The sequence below is a fragment of the Rhamphochromis longiceps genome, linkage group LG9 (assembly GCF_057381845.1).
Source record: "Rhamphochromis longiceps isolate RC_006_pf linkage group LG9, R_longiceps_female_GT1.1, whole genome shotgun sequence".
Classification (NCBI taxonomy): Eukaryota; Metazoa; Chordata; class Actinopteri; order Cichliformes; family Cichlidae; genus Rhamphochromis; species Rhamphochromis longiceps.
The window spans coordinates 10,606,650-10,626,499 of NC_140565.1; the positions used below are offsets into that span (position 1 = coordinate 10,606,650).

Here is a 19,850-nt window from a genome sequence, read left to right on the forward strand (position 1 = left end):
GGCCTCTGACAGCAGCCAAGTCATCTCTCTCAGAGAGACTAGCCAAGTGAATACGGACAGCCAGTGATGTGTAAACTGTGTCCTGCCACAGGCGACTTTAAAGTCTGCCTTATCAGTGGGTTATACATATATGCTGAGGTCAAAGGAAAACTAAATATACACACACCAGCACTTTGGTGAATTAACTCGAGTCTTTGCTTTAATCTGTGCTAAGTACAGTAGGAGGTTTGGTAGTACATATGAAGATAAGTTCACACATGCACAGAAACATCAGAAGACACATGAAAGTATAGATATTTCTATTTTAGAAAAAAAAATCCATCGTATCTTGTTTTTTTCTTTACGTTTCTTTGAAGCTGTTTAATATAATCTAAGTTGTAGCTCGTTTGTGCAAGTGTCTCTCTTTTTTTCCTTTGATGCTTTTGATGATATATTTTCCCTGTTCTACCAGACCCAGTGAAAAATGCAGGGAGCTTTCCTGTAGTTTAATATTCTTCAGGCTGCAATAGGTTTCTGCTCAACCACTCTGCTCAGAATATATGTCTTATTCAGTTTTGAGAGTGTGGTAAACCATGTTTTATCTTTGCAATCATAAATTCTTTTTACATTTTGTTTTGCTTTGAATACTACAGATATTATTTGTCATATTATCGGTAGTGTTTGTAGTTGAATAGTGTTATATTATTATTATGTGTTAGGATTTGATCAATCCATGACGTGCACAAATGCATTCACAATGGTCTTTAAAAGCAAATACATTTTTTCTCTCTAACAGCTGCTGTATTTACTTTCCTCTTCAGTCCTTCCTGTACTTGGTCAACCTCCTCTCCTCTTCCCAGTCGGTGTGGCAACTGCTGGGCCGACAGTCTTTGGCCAACAAAAGCGAATACACCCTGAGGGAGATGCCAACCTCCATACCTGTAAGTGTTTTTCTTCTTCTTCTTTTCCACACACTGCAGTTTTTTTTGTCATCCATCTGAGGGCATGTTTGCACTTTTTATTTGGCCTCCAAACACCACCCACCCATTTGTTTTACTTCAAACGCATTCAAATAAACCCTCTCACACTGAGACTGATATACGTTCTCCACCTTACCCATTGTAAATTTCCACACAGTTTTCGTTTTGCACCCTATCCGGTGCATTCTTGTTCAAAGCCTCTCATTTTACTCCACAGGATTTGATTGACAGACTGATTGCCGTGAATTCGGATGGGAAGATTCATTCTCTCTTCCACTACGAAGAGAGTCACACATTCGGCCTAAGGTGGGATTCATTATTTTTTTCATATTACTTAACATCAGTGGGGAAGTAGACGATATCAGATTATCACCTGGTGACTGCACACACACTTCAGCCTCTGGCAATAGGAGACTGGCATGGTGACGTAATCGGCCTTAAAATGCGGCCTTTAAGGCTGCAGACCCTGAATTGGGATACAGCCTCTGAATCGCTGCATCTTGTAGCTGTGTCGTCTTAAATTGGTCATGTGATTTTGACGCGCCGGCGCGTCCGGCAACCCCAGAGGTTTAACTTAATATTTAAGTGTCTCTTGGTTTTAGACTAGTTGTTTAGTCTAATTTGATGTTTTAAACCAGAAAAGGAAGAAGAGGGCTTAGAATTACAGGTAAGAACTGCTCAGTGGTATGTGATAAACTGTAAATGTAAAGCTTACAGGTCAGTCCTCATGTTTTTAAATCAGATTTTGAGTCTATACATGGCACATTATGCTTTTGCATGTTGTGAAATGTGCTGCAAAACAAACTGAGGTAAACTAACTGGTTTACTGTGATGGATTTAAAGTGCGTGTGACTGGTGCGCAGTGGCTGTGGTGCTCACGGTCAGAGTTCAGTCACAAAGAGGGTAACAGAGATGAATTTAAAGTTAAGGTGATGGTGCTTAGATTCATTCACAGACTGAAACCTTCACACCAACTTTATCCTGTGTCTCTTAGTTTTAGACTAGTTGTTTAGTCTATTTTGATGTTTTAAACCATATCACAGGGTTTTTACTTCACCATTTACGGGGTTTTAACAAGCAAACAAAAGACAGATCGTGATGTTTGAAAATGTTTTGGAAATATTCTTTAAAGATTAGATGTAAAATACGCAGAGGACAAATTCAATTGGTTTATTAGTTTATTACATAAGTTGAAAAAAAGTTAAACAAGTAAATAAAGAAACAACGTAAAAGAAAAGTAAACAAAACAAATCGGTAAATAAAGGAAAATGGTAATAAGAAGGGAAAAAAAAAGAAAAGAGAAAACCCCAACAATCCCCTCTGAGCAAGCACTAGGCGACAGTGGGGAAGAAAAACTGCCTTTAAACGGGCAGAAACTTCCGGCAGAACCAGGCTCACGAGGGGCAGTCAACTGCCGGGACTGGTTGGGGTGAAAAAAGATGAAGGAGAGAGGGAAGAAGTGTTAGGAGAGAAGGGGAGAGGAGAGGTGAAAATTAAGATGGAACAGAGGTGGAGGGAGACGAGGTGACGTCAGCAGTAGAAAAAATAGAAAGAGTAGAAAAAGCAGGAGTGTCCCTCCTCCAGAAGAAGCGGAAACGTTTTTTCTTCTTTTCCATGAGCTTTTCCACGACCACTTTTTTCTCTAGGATGAGGGTTCTCAACTGATCGGTTGTTTCTTCAACTTCCTTCTCAAGTTTCTGGCATCTTTGCTCCATTTCTTTTAATAGATTGCACTTGTCTGTATTTTGCTGTTGTTTTTCCTTGTGCATCTTTTCTAACTGCTCATTTCTTCTTGTGATTTCTTGAAGCTTACGCTGCAGGTCTTCATTTATTTTCTCTTGTTGCTGCTTTTGTGCAAGCATTTCAGCGTTTTCACACTTCAAGTTGTCTGAGTTCAACAACATCTCATTAATGACCTCTGAGTGTTTTTTCGCCATTTCATTGATCCTCTTTGAACATCGTTTTTCCAATACTTCTCCTTCCAGTTCAGGTGTTCTGTCCTTCATTGTATTAATTTGTTCAGTTGTAGATTTCTTCTCTCCAAGTCCTGGAGAATACGTTTTTTTTCTTTTTCCTGTTGCTCTTTCTCTTGAAGAAGCTCTTTATTTTTGCACTCTGTTTCATCCAGCCTGACTGGATTTGGATTTATTGAAGAAGGACCACCAAAATCTTTGTTCTATTTGGTGTACATGTTAAGAGTTGCTGGACTAACAGTTGGTTTGATTTGCTTCAGAGAATCCTCAAAGTCTTTTATCTTAATGTTGCGCACCTCAGCAGCAGCTATAACACGGACTTGTTCTGGTGCCAACTCTCTTATTGGGCCAAGTGCAGCATCTTTGGCTAATGCTGTCAAATCGCTCCCTGAATATCCTTCAGTCACTTTTGCAAGACAGGACAGTTCGTCTTGGCTCAGTGGACTCCCGTGCGTTCCCAAAAGATTTTTCAGCAGCGTAAATCTTGTCTTCTCATCGGGTAAGGTCACATATACTCTTTTTGCAAAGCGCCTTAATATTGCTTCATCGAGCTCCTGGGGCCTGTTCGTTGCTCCCATTACAAGTACTCTGTCATCCTTTCCTGACTGCAACCCGTCAAACTCAATGAGGAACTCAGTTTTTAAACGGCGAGAGGCGTCGTGCTCCCCCTCCCTCCTTTGACAGAGCAAGCCGTCCACTTCATCGATGAAGATTACTGAGGGCTGTCTCTCTCTTGCAACTGCAAAGAGTGCTCGTACGAGCTTCTCGCCTTCTCCCACATATTTGGAGGTCAAACTAGCAGCACTGATGTTGAAGAATGTTGCATTAGACTCTGCAGCAACTGCTTTGGCGAGCATGGTCTTCCCATTTCCTGGTGGGCCAAATAAAAGCAAGCCACGTGCAGGAGCTCTCAGACCAGTAAAGAGATCAGGTCTTAAGGCAGGAAGGATGACAATTTCTTGAAGTGCTTGCTTTGCCAGATCCTGCCCTGCGATGTCATCAAATGACACAGTCGCTCCACTGTATACAATTTCATTTGTAATTAAGCTGACCAGTTTACTGTCCACATTCTTTTTCATATCCCTCTTCGGGGGCTGTTTCACAGCTGCCGGTCTTCCATTCTGAGTTTTTCCCACCCGAGCGGTTTTCTTTGCATCAGTTATTCTTAATGGAGGTCTTACAGAAGTGGAGGGTCTGATGGTGGTGGAAACACCTGCGGGTTGACTTTTAGGAACTGACTTTGGCTTACTTGCAATTGTTTTGGTCGACATTTCTCTTGCGCGACTTCCCCCCTGTTCACAGTCATAACACGGTAAACTAGTCATAAACGAAAACGTTTAGGCTATTTATCGCATTTAAAGGTCTTTCTTTGGGACAACGTCACAGAACACAGAAACGTCACAGGGCTTTGGAGCGTGATGTTACAGAGGTTTACAAATACTTTCAAATATAGCTCTGGTCGAACGTTTGAAGGCTGCGAACAAACTGACTAAAACTTGCTGCTCCTGACCCCTATTTATAGAAAAACTTCAAAGGCTCAAAGGCATGTGCTTGTGACATCATCACATGTCCTTGTGACATCATCACATGTCCTTGTGACATCATCACTCTTCATGAATCAGATTGTCACATGACATTTTAGAATGGGGATGTTTTTTTTTAAACCGTTTTCAAATTTAACCCTCTGTGGTCCAGGGTATAATTGGCCGTTCTTGACTATTTTTGATTTTACCTCTATATTTCACCTTTAAAATATGTTTTTCTTGCCTTATTTGGCACCATTATTTTCAGCACAACCTCAAATATCTGAAATTTGAGTTATTGTTTTCATTTTGGTATACTATATTAGCACAGTTGATCTAAATTAATAACACAATAAATTGTGTGTGCATCTCCTGTTTTGTCATGGTTGTATGTCCCGGTTCGTGACAGGCTGCATGAGCTCATCTGGTGGGAGTGTAGTACTGTAGTATTTCAGGCATAAAAACGTGGTTTTCACAGACCTTGTCACAGGGTCTGAGTCTAAGATTCAAATTGTAAACACACAAACACTCAGGCTTGCTGCAAACCTTAGCTGATCCCCCGTGGGCTTAATTTACTGCCATTGTTTACGCACCATTGTAATTGCTTCTCTAGTTTGGCATTACACTTTAATTATGGAATGTAATTATATTTTGTCTATTTTTAGTTGTGGCATTGTGTTGTAATTAATGAAGGGCCTGCACACTCCAATATCAATTTACAATTTAAATTCTCCACAGCATGTTTAACTACATTATGTTGTGCCTTTCCAGAATCCCAGATTTACTTACACATCTCCCTTTATGATACATTAGTACTACATTTGACCTAAACCTTTTCCATCCTTTTTCCAAACTCTCATTCATTTTTTACCTGATAACCAAAAACTGTGATAGTGAAAGGCTGAAATATTTCTAGGGGTATGAGATTTCTGTGTGTTTTCTGTAGGTGAGCAGCTGCGAGAAGTTTGGCTACGGGGTGATGGTGACACAGGTGGCAGCAACTGCTCCGGGAGTTGTGGCTCTGCACAGTTCAGGTACTATTGCAGTTATTTGGACACAACAAACACTTGTCAGCTGTGATGCTTAAGGCTTATATTATAAGTTGTTGTTGTTGTTTTTGTGTTGTCGGTATAAAGGAGACTTAAGGCAGCTTAGGGAGAAATGTATTTGTCAAACCGTTTTTGTTTGGGTAAGAAAGAGTAAGAAGAGGCGTTCTTTTTTGATAAATGGATTCACATATCAGTTGTATACTGATACTAGGTTTATCCATATGCAAAAGGCTCCAGGAAATACCGTACTCTTGTCAAAAGAGGTCAAAAAATGAAGCTAGTGAACAAATATTTTAATCCTGCATTCTTTCTATTGGCTAGAAGGGGCGACTCAACTGGTTATGGGAAAAGAAGTCTGATTACTTATCAGCCCTTCGCTTATAACAGCACCGCTGCGTTCTGAAACCTATTCTCTCCTATGACTTTACCCACGCAAGAACAGTTCCCTGCTGTGTTGAGCAGCGCTGGCTGTGGAGCACTCATGTGTTCCATGATGTGACATATGTTTGTGCCATCGATAAAAAGGCAGACTGACAGAAAGAAGGATGACCTCAAAAAGTGATATAGTCCAGACAGAGCTTACAAATGATGGGCCATTTGCTAAACCTGCAGCACACACTGCTTTCTATTAAATACTGCACGTGCAAAGTATGTATAATATGTGCTTGTCCAATAGATATGCTGTCTTAGCAGCTATTTACAATGTTACATAAGAAACAAATGTGGGATCCAACCACCATGCTACTAAAGAGACACTGTGCGTTTCCCCTCCAAAGCAAACCCTCCACTTCAGTGATGGAGTCATGCAATTATTCTACTGGGGTGAAGACAGTTTAATTACAGCATCACTGCAATAACAGTATCCATCCAAAAAAAAAAAAAACATCAAATAAAATTTTAATTATTTCTAAATAAGAAATTCGTGATAAAACAGTTTTCCAATTAACCACTACATAACAGTAGTGTCTAGTTCTTATTTGGTAGGAAATGTCCACCAGTGCTGTAACGTTTTCAAAAATAATAGTAAAAGAAAAAAAGCATTTTGATGAAAAACTAAACCAGCGTGACCTACTGTACAAGTTTGTTTAGGCTGCTTTTGCAGCAGTGCTCTTTATAAAGTCTCCAGGGTGTGATAGTAATAAATCATCTGTGAATGAAACCTTTTACACGTTTAAAATCACTTTGTCTGCCATAGGCAAGAAATCTGTTCCTATAAATACACCGTTTAATTATGTGTTCGCATTGCAACTGCTGCTCTGCCAGAAGTGTAGGTAGAGCAAAGTCAACCTATACATTATACATATCCTCATATTTGAACATTCAATATCAATATATTTTCCACATATTGTGAATATAACGCTGAGTCCTGCCTGACAGCACATTCCCATGAGTGTGCAGAGAGGGAGAAACACGCAAACACCGTGACGAGACAAGAGCACGGGCAGTGTGATGTTACTTCACCTCTAGATGGCACTATTGCACAACCTACAACCTTCTGCATCGTTTCACTGGAATGGATGACAAGTACAGTGCAAAAACAATAACAGGAACAAACTGAGTCCGATATGATATACATATTTATGCCAAAAAAAAATGCCCGTTTGATCTTGTGTTTCCATGTAGGAACAGGGAAAAATGTCTATATTGTGTTGTCTGGTTCACCTCGGCAGAGTTCTATGGCTTTGGCAGGAGGGTTGAGAGGAAACAGAAAGGGCCTTTACCGCCTGCACCTGGCATGTTTGTGATGAAGCAGCTGCCTCTACTCCTGCTGAGCCTCCTCCCTGTACCTCTGAACCCGAGTGAGCAGAGAGCACCGACGGTCATGCACACACACAGATACTGTACACTTCAACAGACACTGGAGATACAAATGATGGGCCATTTGCTAAACCTGCAGCACACACTGCTTTCTATGTGAAAGAACCATTCTGTGAGAAAAACTCTACTGCTCATTTGATCTATGACCTCTGAAAAACAGTTCATGATTTCCATTACTATTCAATTATAAAAAAAAAAAAAAGTACATTCCCTGGGTTATACAGCACTGATATGCAAAGCTTAATTGTATATCTGTAACTCTAGAACTGCAGTATTTATAGTTTTCTTAGTTTAATATTTCAATTTCATATTCTTCTTCTAAGTATAAAATCCCTTTTGTTATATTTGTCTCATTAATTTAACTGAAATACACTGAAAATTGCTCACAAATTAAGGTTTATGTGTCAATACAAATGCAGGTTTTATTGCTGGGAGCTTCCCGTGATGCACTGACTATTTCTTCTTCCATGACACTAATGTTTTGTCTTTGCTTCATCATTTATGTACTGTACTGTATCCCCAGTTTTCCAGCGAGGGCTGCGTACATTTTGATTGCATTAACGTTTTTATCCAGCCTTTATGTGCAAGCTTGAGCTGCAAAATTCAAATGTAGTTACTGACAGGCCAAAGTGCAACAGGGAAGAGATTAAATGGGATCAAAGGGAGTGGCATTATAAATTCCTTCCTTCCTGAGATTCAAATCCTCCAATCAAAACGGTGCCAGCAATGCAAAGACAGATTTCTTTAAAAGATTGGACACAATAACAAAGTCAGTCGTTTATTTATTAAAGCACTGTTAATAATTTTAGTTGCTGCTATTTCAAATAAATGTTTGGTACAACAAATTTCTCCGTGTTCTGTCTCAGGCTTTATTCGGGCCCTGGTACTAGAGCTATGGTCTGTTCTTGAGTGCAGCAGTGACGACATCAGAGTGGTCCGTCCCAAACCAACTCCCATTGACCCCACAGATAGGAGTTGCATTAAGGTATTGTATGTATGTGCGTGCGTGTGTGTGTGAGAGAGAGAGGGAGAAGGAGAAACTTCCTGGAGCCCACAATGCCCCAATTTTTAGATATCTACATAATAGTACAGACACAGATCTCTTAGAAGTTTTGCTTTTCCATCATGTTTTTAGCTCACTGGTTACAAAGGTGTTTAAATTGATTAAAATTAAATTGATTCCAATTATTATTAACCCAGGACTCAGAATAGTGGTCCATGTGTTGCTGTGATACCAGCAGCCATGTAGAAAATTCACTTGTGAATATTCATATTTAAGAAACTGGCAATAGTGATTTTGTTAACAAGAAAGGCTTTTTGCTGATTGGTTTATGGGTGTCTGGGCAAATAAGCCTTACTTTCATAAGACTGCATTTTTAGTTATGTTTTTGGCAGAATTTCTCTCAGGAAAGCTTCAACAAGCTCCAGCGTGAGCCTGTCTGTGTGTGTCTGATGCTTGGCCTCTGACAGCAGCCAAGTCATCTCTCTCAGAGAGACTAGCCAAGTGAATACGGACAGCCAGTGATGTGTAAACTGTGTCCTGCCACAGGCGACTTTAAAGTCTGCCTTATCAGTGGGTTATACATATATGCTGAGGTCAAAGGAAAACTAAATATACACACACCAGCACTTTGGTGAATTAACTCGAGTCTTTGCTTTAATCTGTGCTAAGTACAGTAGGAGGTTTGGTAGTACATATGAAGATAAGTTCACACATGCACAGAAACATCAGAAGACACATGAAAGTATAGATATTTCTATTTTAGAAAAAAAAATCCATCGTATCTTGTTTTTTTCTTTACGTTTCTTTGAAGCTGTTTAATATAATCTAAGTTGTAGCTCGTTTGTGCAAGTGTCTCTCTGTTTTTTCCTTTGATGCTTTTGATGATATGTTTTCCCTGTTCTACCAGACCCAGTGAAAAATGCAGGGAGCTTTCCTGTAGTTTAATATTCTTCAGGCTGCAATAGGTTTCTGCTCAACCACTCTGCTCAGAATATATGTCTTATTCAGTTTTGAGAGTGTGGTAAACCATGTTTTACCTTTGCAATCATAAATTCTTTTTTTACATTTTGTTTTGCTTTGAATACTACAGATATTATTTGTCATATTATCGGTAGTGTTTGTAGTTGAATAGTGTTATATTATTATTATGTGTTAGGATTTGATCAATCCATGACGTGCACAAATGCATTCACAATGGTCTTTAAAAGCAAATACATTTTTTCTCTCTAACAGCTGCTGTATTTACTTTCCTCTTCAGTCCTTCCTGTACTTGGTCAACCTCCTCTCCTCTTCCCAGTCGGTGTGGCAACTGCTGGGCCGACAGTCTTTGGCCAACAAAAGCGAATACACCCTGAGGGAGATGCCAACCTCCATACCTGTAAGTGTTTTTCTTCTTCTTCTTTTCCACACACTGCAGTTTTTTTTTGTCATCCATCTGAGGGCATGTTTGCACTTTTTATTTGGCCTCCAAACACCACCCACCCATTTGTTTTACTTCAAACGCATTCAAATAAACCCTCTCACACTGAGACTGATATACGTTCTCCACCTTACCCATTGTAAATTTCCACACAGTTTTCGTTTTGCACCCTATCCGGTGCATTCTTGTTCAAAGCCTCTCATTTTACTCCACAGGATTTGATTGACAGACTGATTGCCGTGAATTCGGATGGGAAGATTCATTCTCTCTTCCACTACGAAGAGAGTCACACATTCGGCCTAAGGTGGGATTCATTTTTTTTTTCATATTACTTAACATCAGTGGGGAAGTAGACGATATCAGATTATCACCTGGTGACTGCACACACACTTCAGCCTCTGGCAATAGGAGACTGGCATGGTGACGTAATCGGCCTTAAAATGCGGCCTTTAAGGCTGCAGACCCTGAATTGGGATACAGCCTCTGAATCGCTGCATCTTGTAGCTGTGTCGTCTTAAATTGGTCATGTGATTTTGACGCGCCGGCGCGTCCGGCAACCCCAGAGGTTTAACTTAATATTTAAGTGTCTCTTGGTTTTAGACTAGTTGTTTAGTCTAATTTGATGTTTTAAACCAGAAAAGGAAGAAGAGGGCTTAGAATTACAGGTAAGAACTGCTCAGTGGTATGTGATAAACTGTAAATGTAAAGCTTACAGGTCAGTCCTCATGTTTTTAAATTAGATTTTGAGTCTATACATGGCACATTATGCTTTTGCATGTTGTGAAATGTGCTGCAAAACAAACTGAGGTAAACTAACTGGTTTACTGTGATGGATTTAAAGTGCGTGTGACTGGTGCGCAGTGGCTGTGGTGCTCACGGTCAGAGTTCAGTCACAAAGAGGGTAACAGAGATGAATTTAAAGTTAAGGTGATGGTGCTTAGATTCATTCACAGACTGAAACCTTCACACCAACTTTATCCTGTGTCTCTTAGTTTTAGACTAGTTGTTTAGTCTATTTTGATGTTTTAAACCATATCACAGGGTTTTTACTCCACCATTTACGGGGTTTTAACAAGCAAACAAAAGACAGATCGTGATGTTTGAAAATGTTTTGGAAATATTCTTTAAAGATTAGATGTAAAATACGCAGAGGATAAATTCAATTGGTTTATTAGTTTATTACATAAGTTGAAAAAAAGTTAAACAAGTAAATAAAGAAACAACATAAAAGAAAAGTAAACAAAACAAATCGGTAAATAAAGGAAAATGGTAATAAGAAGGGAAAAAAAAAGAAAAGAGAAAACCCCAACAATCCCCTCTGAGCAAGCACTAGGCGACAGTGGGGAAGAAAAACTGCCTTTAAACGGGCAGAAACTTCCGGCAGAACCAGGCTCACGAGGGGCAGTCAACTGCCGGGACTGGTTGGGGTGAAAAAAGATGAAGGAGAGAGGGAAGAAGTGTTAGGAGAGAAGGGGAGAGGAGAGGTGAAAATTAAGATGGAACAGAGGTGGAGGGAGACGAGGTGACGTCAGCAGTAGAAAAAATAGAAAAAGTAGAAAAAGCAGGAGTGTCCCTCCTCCAGAAGAAGCGGAAACGTTTTTTCTTCTTTTCCATGAGCTTTTCCACGACCACTTTTTTCTCTAGGATGAGGGTTCTCAACTGATCGGTTGTTTCTTCAACTTCCTTCTCAAGTTTCTGGCATCTTTGCTCCATTTCTTTTAATAGATTGCACTTGTCTGTATTTTGCTGTTGTTTTTCCTTGTGCATCTTTTCTAACTGCTCATTTCTTCTTGTGATTTCTTGAAGCTTACGCTGCAGGTCTTCATTTATTTTCTCTTGTTGCTGCTTTTGTGCAAGCATTTCAGCGTTTTCACACTTCAAGTTGTCTGAGTCCTGGAGAATACGTTTTTTTTCTTCTTCCTGTTGCTCTTTCTCTTGAAGAAGCTCTTTTTTTTTGCACTCTGTTTCATCCAGCCTGACTTTCAGCACTTCGTATTTTTTCTTTATGCCTTTGAGTTGGTCCTGCATTTGTGTGACCCCTTCCTTTTTCTGTCCGAGGATTTGTGCAGTTTGTTCCATAGCTTCATCAAGCGTTCCTTGGAGCGCCTGATTCTTTTGCTCCATGTTTTGGAGATCCCTTTGCATCTCCCCAATAGTAGCATTCGCGCGTTGAAGCTGGGCAGACGTTTCTTTTAATTCAGCACTCTTTGTCTTGTTTTCCTTCATCAGGAACAAAATCTTCTGTCGTGCTTCACCAAACTTTCCTTCCCAGGCCTCACTAATAATTTTTGTGTAAGGCTGGCGTTGCTGTTGTTTTTCCAGCTCTTGATTTCGTGCTTCCAATTGTCTGCACTTCTCCTCCAGTTGAAGCTTCTCTTCTTCAATTTGTTTAATTTTTGCATGTAGGTCGGAGTTTTCCTGTAATGTCCTTTGGACTGATGAGGCACCAATGGATCGTGTCATATCAGGCTTCCCTCTTGAAGTGAGTGGCCGGCCAGACCTCGAAGGAGAGGCAGCAAGATTGTTTATTCTTTGTTGGCATTTTCGTGGATACATTTTTAATCCTGTGCACAGTGACTCTGAAGAGGTTTACAAATACTTTCAAATATAGCTCTGGTCGAACGTTTGAAGGCTGCGAACAAACTGACTAAAACTTGCTGCTCCTGACCCCTATTTATAGAAAAGGCTCAAAGGCATGTGCTTGTGACATCATCACATGTCCTTGTGACATCATCACATGTCCTTGTGACATCATCACTCTTCATGAATCAGATTGTCACATGACATTTTAGAATGCGCCCCCTGCCGCCATCACAGTAGGCCAGACAAAGGATACAGCTTCAGCTATGGTGGTACGTGTGTAGTCGGTTGCAATGTTAGATCTCACGATCGTGAAGGCAAGAAACTGGATTAATCTTTTAATCGTTTTCCATCCTGGCGGCAACGTGAGGGATCCCATGTATCCGATATCACCAAACAAAGATGCCAGGCATGGATTGCAGCGGTGAGACGAGCGGATATCGAGTTCCGTGCAATCCCCAGCTTTTTGTTGGTTTGCTCGCGGCATTTTCTCTCCGGTGAGTTCTAAAGTAATTCATATCACTATCCGATTGTTGAGTCTGACGTCACTAGCCGTGTCTGGGCCTAAACTCTGCTGCAGGTCCATATATCAAATGATCACTGTGGCATTACTGAGAGTTAAAACACTGTCTTAAGTCTTTCATCTTTAATAAAATTATCAGCGTTCTGCTCTACCAGGTGTAACAACTGAGTTAAACATCCAGGCATCCATGACAATGGAATTTATGACATATGAGTTAGAAGTTAGCAGCAAGTTAGCTCGCTAGCTTCTATCTAAATACAATATAGCATGTCCTGACTGCGGGGTTTTGGAAACAAATTAAAACGTACAGCTTTCTTATCACTTCCAACATAAATGAAGACAGAAAACTAAACAGCAGTGACAGTGGCTGCAAATTTTACCAGGGTTTTAGTCAAATGCCCCCCTGTGATTTTACCTGCACCCTGCGATTTGATTTTTAGTTATTTTAACAGCAAACTGAAGAAAAGCCTTGACTCCGTTGCTCCACTCACCACCAAAAAGATTAACGTAAAACATGCATCACCCTGGAGAAACGAAGAAGTCAAAAAACTCAAAAGAAATTGCAGGGCAGCAGAAAGGAGATGGAGGAAAAATAAAAATAATATCAACCATCAAATATTTTCCGAGCAATTTAAAATGTACAATAATACATTAAGGAAGTCAAGAAATTCATACTTCGCCAAAATAATCAGTATTAACAAAAATAATCCCAAGGTCCTCTTTTCCACCATAGATCATTTATTTAACCCTGATTTTAACAGCTCCCAAAGAACCCCCACAGACTCGCTCTGTGAGCAGTTTGCAGACCACTTCAGGGGAAAGATCAGCGCCATCAGATCTGATATTTTATCTAATCGCGATATGATTGTAAACACATCTGAGGGCTCGATTGTACCTGAGGAGACACTGGACAGCTTTGTCCTGGTTAATGCTGAGAACTTTCAGAAGGTTTTCTCCACAGTGAGACCCACCACATGTCTTTTAGATCCAATCCCCTCTTCACTCTTTAAAACACTTTATGGATTTTTTGAGGCTGAGCTTTTATACATGATGAATTGCTCTCTTCAGTTGGGTGTCTTCCCTGCTGCCTTTAAAACGGCGGTGGTGAGGCCCCTTCTGAAGAAGAGCAATTTGGATTGTAATGATTTTAATAACTACAGACCTGTATCCAACTTACCATTTTTAAGTAAAGTCTTAGAAAAACTTGTTTTTACTCAGATTACTGATTTTCTCAATGATAGACAGATCCTGGAGATATTCCAGTCTGGATTTAGGGTGAACCACAGCACAGAGACGGCTCTCCTAAAGGTTTTAAATGATCTTAGATGTAACTGGGACGCCCAAAAGCTCTCAGTCCTGGTGCTGCTGGATCTAAGCGCAGCCTTTGATACAGTAGACCACGCTATTCTTTTAAACAGACTAAAACACATGGTGGGCCTCTCTGGTGCTGTACACAACTGGTTCACTTCCTATCTCTCTGACAGATCTTTTATGGTGAGTATGGATACATGCTCCTCTAAGATCCATAAAATGACATGTGGTGTGCCTCAAGGGTCGGTTCTAGGCCCTGTACTTTTTAATTTGTATATGTTGCCTCTCGGCAGTGTCATCAGGAGGCATGGAGTGAACTTCCACAGTTACGCTGATGACACGCAGCTGTACATCTCCGTGTCTCCTGATGACACCAGACCAATGGATGCCCTTTTTAACTGTATCTTGGATATAAGATCTTGGATGGCAGAAAACTTTTTACAGCTTAACCAGGACAAAACTGAAGTTTTAATTGTCGGTCCTGAAGCTCAGAGAGAGAAACTCTTGTCTAAATTAGAGGCATTTTCACTATGTCCTTCGCTACAAGTGAAAAACCTGGGTGTTATTTTTGACTCTGAGCTTGGTTTTATCCCACATGTTAAACATGTAACCAAAATTGGATTTTATCATCTAAAAAATATAGCCAGAGTCCGCCCTATTCTCTCTCGGGCCAACACGGAGATGCTGATGCATGCTTTTATTGCCAGTCGCATTGATTACTGTAATGCCCTGCTCTCTGGTCTTCCTAAGAAGAATATTTCAACTTTACAACTCTTGCAAAACTCGGCAGCTCGTGTGCTGACGAAGACCAGAGGGCGGGCCCACATTACACCGGTTTTAGAATCGCTGCATTGGCTCCCCGTGTGTTTCAGGATCGATTTTAAAGTTCTTTTATTGGTTTTTAAATGTCTTAATGGTCTTGGGCCTTCTTATCTCTCAGATCTGCTTTTACCATACGAACCCTCGCGGACCCTGAGGTCCTCTGGTACTGGCCTTTTGATTGTCCCTAAAGTCAGGACACATACTCACGGAGAGGCAGCTTTTCAGTGGTATGGTCCTCGTCTGTGGAACAGCCTGCCGGAGGAGCTCAGGGCCGCAGAGAACGTACATGTTTTTAAGAACAGGCTCAAGACCCACCTTTTTAATTTAGCTTTTACTTAGCGTTTATTTATTTTTTATGCTTATTTATTCTATCCTGTTATTCTATTATTAATTTAGGATTTACCTAATATTTTTTGATTTTATTCTTATTCATTTTTTAATCTTCTTACTCTATTTATATTTATATTTATATTGTATCCTGTTCTTATTTATTTTATCATTTTACCCTGTATATATCGTATTGCGTCATATCTCCAGTGTTTCCTCGGAGGGCGCTCTCTGCACCGGGGCTGTTATTGACCGTGGCTGCTGGTCTCTGGGGTCCTCTCAGCCTGGTTGGGGGGCTCCTTGGCCTCCCTCCGGCTGTGTGCCCAGCCCGGAGGCTGCGGTCTGTGACCGGCTCCCGGTGCAGACGGCTCTCTGTTATAATGTTTCCTCACTTGGCTCATGCGAGCCCAGCCCAATTTTTACTCTTTAAGTGTGCGCGTGTGTGTATGTGTGTGTGTGGGTGGGGGTGGGGGGATATATGTGTATTGAGAGTGTGGGGAGTGAGTTGGAGGGTGGGGTGGGCTGCTTTTAACTATGTAAAGCACTTTGTGCTACATTTTTTCTGTATGAAAAGTGCTTTATAAATAAAGCTTGATTGATTGATTTGTAGGGTTACTGAAGTTGGGCTAGCTGGTATATAATGATGTGCTACGTGACCGCTAGTAACACAGCTATGTTAGCACAATATAAACACGCTAACTTTTTTTCCACTCGATAAAAGTTAACGTGAGTGTTCTCGGTGGTCAGGAACAAATGTAATCGCATGGCAGGATGCTGTAAAAGGACCAAACCAAAAGGCTTTTAGTGGGTTTTTTTTTCAATGCGCCGCGGTCATAGATAATGAGATAAAACATGCTAATGTGTGATGCTGCAGAACCACGTCATGTCGACTGAGTAGCTTTTGATTTGGCATTATTGCAGGCAAACCAGCATATGAAATGGATGTAACAAATCCAGACTGGGCACCAACACTGCACATGGGGCACGACGACAAACCTGTGTCAGACTCGGACCGGCACGCAAGGCGTATGCAACGGAAGCGAAAAAGAGCACCCATTGCAGGTAAACACCCCCCTCTGAAAACATACTAAATTGCTCTTATGGTACACTAATCCGCACATAACTTAAAGATGAATCACACACCTGTCATTGGAATATTGGTGTACATTAACCTTAAGTCTATGCACTATTTTTTATCTTACAGGCTTGATGATCGATGAAGGTCTGACAGAAGAACAACAACCATGTCATGGAGGCAGTGGACAGCAGTTGTGTGTCCAACACACAAGTGGAGGTTGACGTACCAGCTGCAAATGTGGACAGTGGTGATGGGAGTGACAGCGTCACGGAAGCTGAAGGGCAGACGAAGGACTGTGTGTGCAGTCAACAGGGCAGAGCAGAAATAAACCGGCTGTTGGAGGAGAACAGACTGCTTCGAGCACAGTTGCAAAAGACAGAGCTGAATGAAACTTTCTTAAAGGACGATACCGAAAAAGTAAGATATTACACTGGACTATATTGTTATGCTGTCTTAATGTCCCTCTTCAACACTGTCAAAGATTTCCTGCCAATACCGAAGAAACTGACAGGTTTCCAAATGCTCTTACTCACACTAATGCGTCTGAGACTTGATCTTCCAGTCCAGCATCTTTGTCATCTATTCCATGTGTCGCACAAAACACTGTCTTCTGTCTTCACCGATACCATTGATGTTTTGTATGCCCACTTAGGAGCACTGGTGCACTGGCCTGAGAGGCACTGTCTGCAGGCGACAATGCCTCCACAGTTTACTGAAACTTTTGGAAAACGAGTAGCAATCATTGTTGACTGTTTTGAGATTCGAACAGAAAGACCATCTAATTTAAAGGCACGCGCACAAACATACTCTCATTACAAGGGTACACAGACCATAAAATACCTCATCGGGATTACACCCCATGGAGCTATTTCTTTCATTTCCAGGGGATGGGGGGTCGTGCATAGAGCAGGGCGATATGGCCAAAAATATTTATCACGATATATATTTGAAAATTTGCGATAACGATATAACCGACGATATAATTGATGCGAGACAAAATACAACTCCACAACATTACTAGCGCAAAAAGACAACCTTCCATTTATTTTCACTTAAACAAGAAGCTGGTTTTTATGTACATTAAAGCTTTATAAAAATGTAACAGTGCAAATGCAAATTCCTTGCTGAAAGTTTAACCAAAAGGCATTTCCAGTAGAAATGGGCTGACATATCCTGAGCATAACCATGTATAATATCCACTGAAGTTAAAAAGAGGTGCTTTGCAACATTAAACTGCAGTGTGCAGTACGCATTTTTCGGACCATAAGGTGCACGGGATTATAAGGCACATTAAGCGAAACAAAGCAGTCAGATAAATCAAACTTTATTAAACTCATTCTTCTTGCTTCCTCCACTTCTGTACCATTGATTCATTAATGTTGAATTCTCTGGCAGCTGCTCTATTCCCATGTTGTTGCAGTATATTAATGACTAACCTGGTATTGTGGATAGATTATCTCAGTTGTTCTCCTGACTGAAGTTTGGTCCGTTTACAGCATCCTGCCATGCGATTGCATTTGTCTCTAACCATGAAGAACCTTCACGTTAACTTTTATAAGTGGAAAAGTGTTAGTGTTCGTCCTCCAGCTTCACTGTTTATGTTATGCTAACATAGCTGTGTCGCTAGCGATCACGTAGCACATCATTATATACCAGCTAGCCCAACTTCAGTAACCCTACAAACGTCACTGCTGTTTAGTTTCCTGTCTTCATTTATGTTGGAAGTGATAGCAGAGCTGTACGTTTTAATTTGTTCAGAAATCTCTCAGTCAGAACATGCTATATCATGCTTAGGTAACTAGCGAAACTAGCGAGCTAACTTCCGCTAGCTTCCTGCTAACTTCTAACTCCATTAAATGTAATAACTTTTTGTTTTCATGGAAGTTAAACTTTATAGTTACACCTGGTAAAGCAGCAATGCTGATCGTTTTACTAAAGATGAAAGAATTTAGACAGTTTTTAACTCTCAGTGATGCTGCAGTGTTGTTTGACCTGAAGCATACGGAGTTTAGGACCCAGATTACTCCCAGATTTAAGAGCATCTTAGTCCGACAAATACGACAATTAACGACGACCGCTTTCATGTTCTGCAAAAAAATGTGCTTTGTCGTGTATCTGACAGACAAACACCAAACCAGTTCCACATCACGGAAGTTGCACCATTTTTACAAACCAATTCTGGTTCATCTGTTTCACTCAACAATCGGCCATGTGCGTATGAAAACAAAGGCACTGCGCATGCGCGTTTTACTCCCATTCTATCGCGATATTTCATTTTCCTATCGTTGCCTAACATTATACCGGTATTACCGTGAATGGTATAATATGGCCCAGCCCTAGTCGTGCATCAGATAAACACATCATAGAGAGATGTGGCATTCTTCAAAAGCTGTTACCAGGGGACGTAGTATTGGCTGACAGAGGCTTTGACATCAGAGATGCTGTAGGAATGATGTGTGCGGAGGTCAAGATTCCAGCTTTCACAAAAGGCTACTGTCAACTTGATGCAAGGGACGTTGAACAAACGAGAGCAATTGCCCACCTGAGAATTCATGTTGAGCGAGTAATAGGTAGTTTGCGCAACAAGTTCAAAATGTTACACACAGTCTGATTACTCTTATCATGTGAGGCTGAAGACACAACACTTCTTGATAAGATCGTTAAGGTTTGCTGTGTTTTTGTTAATATGTGCCCCAGTGTTGTTGTCAAACCAGGGCCAAATGACACTTGCTCCTGTTGAGTATTCTTAAAGCTGTTCTTTTGGATGTACTGTACATTGTAAATAGTTGTACTTTGTGTGAAGTTGTTTTAATAAAACAAAAAAGAATAGTATATTTGTTTGTTTTTCTTTATTATAGATCTATTCACATGTACACAGCAATCACATAAAAATGAAATGCAAACTATTTACATCGCACCACACAGCTGTCATCAATCTTTAACCACAACATGAAACATTACAGGCTATTTAGAGCAGCACGTTGTTTCGAGAAGTATTTCCCAACAAGTTCAGGAAGGCACATTTTACGAAAGAAGTCTTGTGCTTTCTTTAAGCGCGGTTTCCAGAAATCCACAGCAGGGAAGACGCGAGTCACAGCAAGGTCTCTCTGTGTCCACACAACGAGGCCACAGTGGCTGGCGCCCGTAACAAAGACTCAGCGTCTCTGTTGTGTAAACACGCCAGTGATTGGGGTAATGTGGGTGACTGTGTAGTGTAGTTGGTGTAATAGTTTTCGACTCCACACAGTCACTGCTTTGCTGTGCTTCTGCAGCGTATCCAGTAATGGTGACAAATCCTCCAGCGTTGCAATAGGAAGCTGCTCTTAAGCGCAGAAAGAATTGTTTCCAGGGATTTCTATTTGTATCCAGCTTGGCGTGCAGGATCCTTTGTGTAATCTATGCTTACATATGTATTTTACACACAGACAATGTGAAAAATACAACACATTGCTATGGATTGATGC

General features: G+C 40.7%; 2 protein-coding genes across 2 annotated transcripts; both read left to right on the top strand.

The window, feature by feature from the left end:
- The first annotated feature begins 795 nt into the window (after nucleotides 1–795).
- LOC146661707 (uncharacterized) lies at nucleotides 796–12,609 on the top strand. Its single transcript, XM_085419499.1, has 6 exons — nucleotides 796–920; nucleotides 1,177–1,265; nucleotides 5,402–5,489; nucleotides 7,175–7,303; nucleotides 8,189–8,307; nucleotides 12,538–12,609. Exons 3-6 carry the CDS (start codon nucleotides 5,435–5,437, stop codon nucleotides 12,607–12,609), a joined length of 375 nt encoding a protein of 124 aa, XP_085275625.1. The 5' UTR covers nucleotides 796–920; nucleotides 1,177–1,265; nucleotides 5,402–5,434.
- A 3,984-nt stretch (nucleotides 12,610–16,593) lies between these two features.
- On the top strand, nucleotides 16,594–19,218 carry LOC146661708 (uncharacterized; the record flags this gene model as incomplete). Its single annotated transcript, XM_085419500.1, has 1 exon — nucleotides 16,594–19,218. A coding segment is annotated over one exon (756 nt), but the record flags the coding sequence as incomplete, so codon positions are not given.
- Nucleotides 19,219–19,850: the final 632 nt, after the last annotated feature.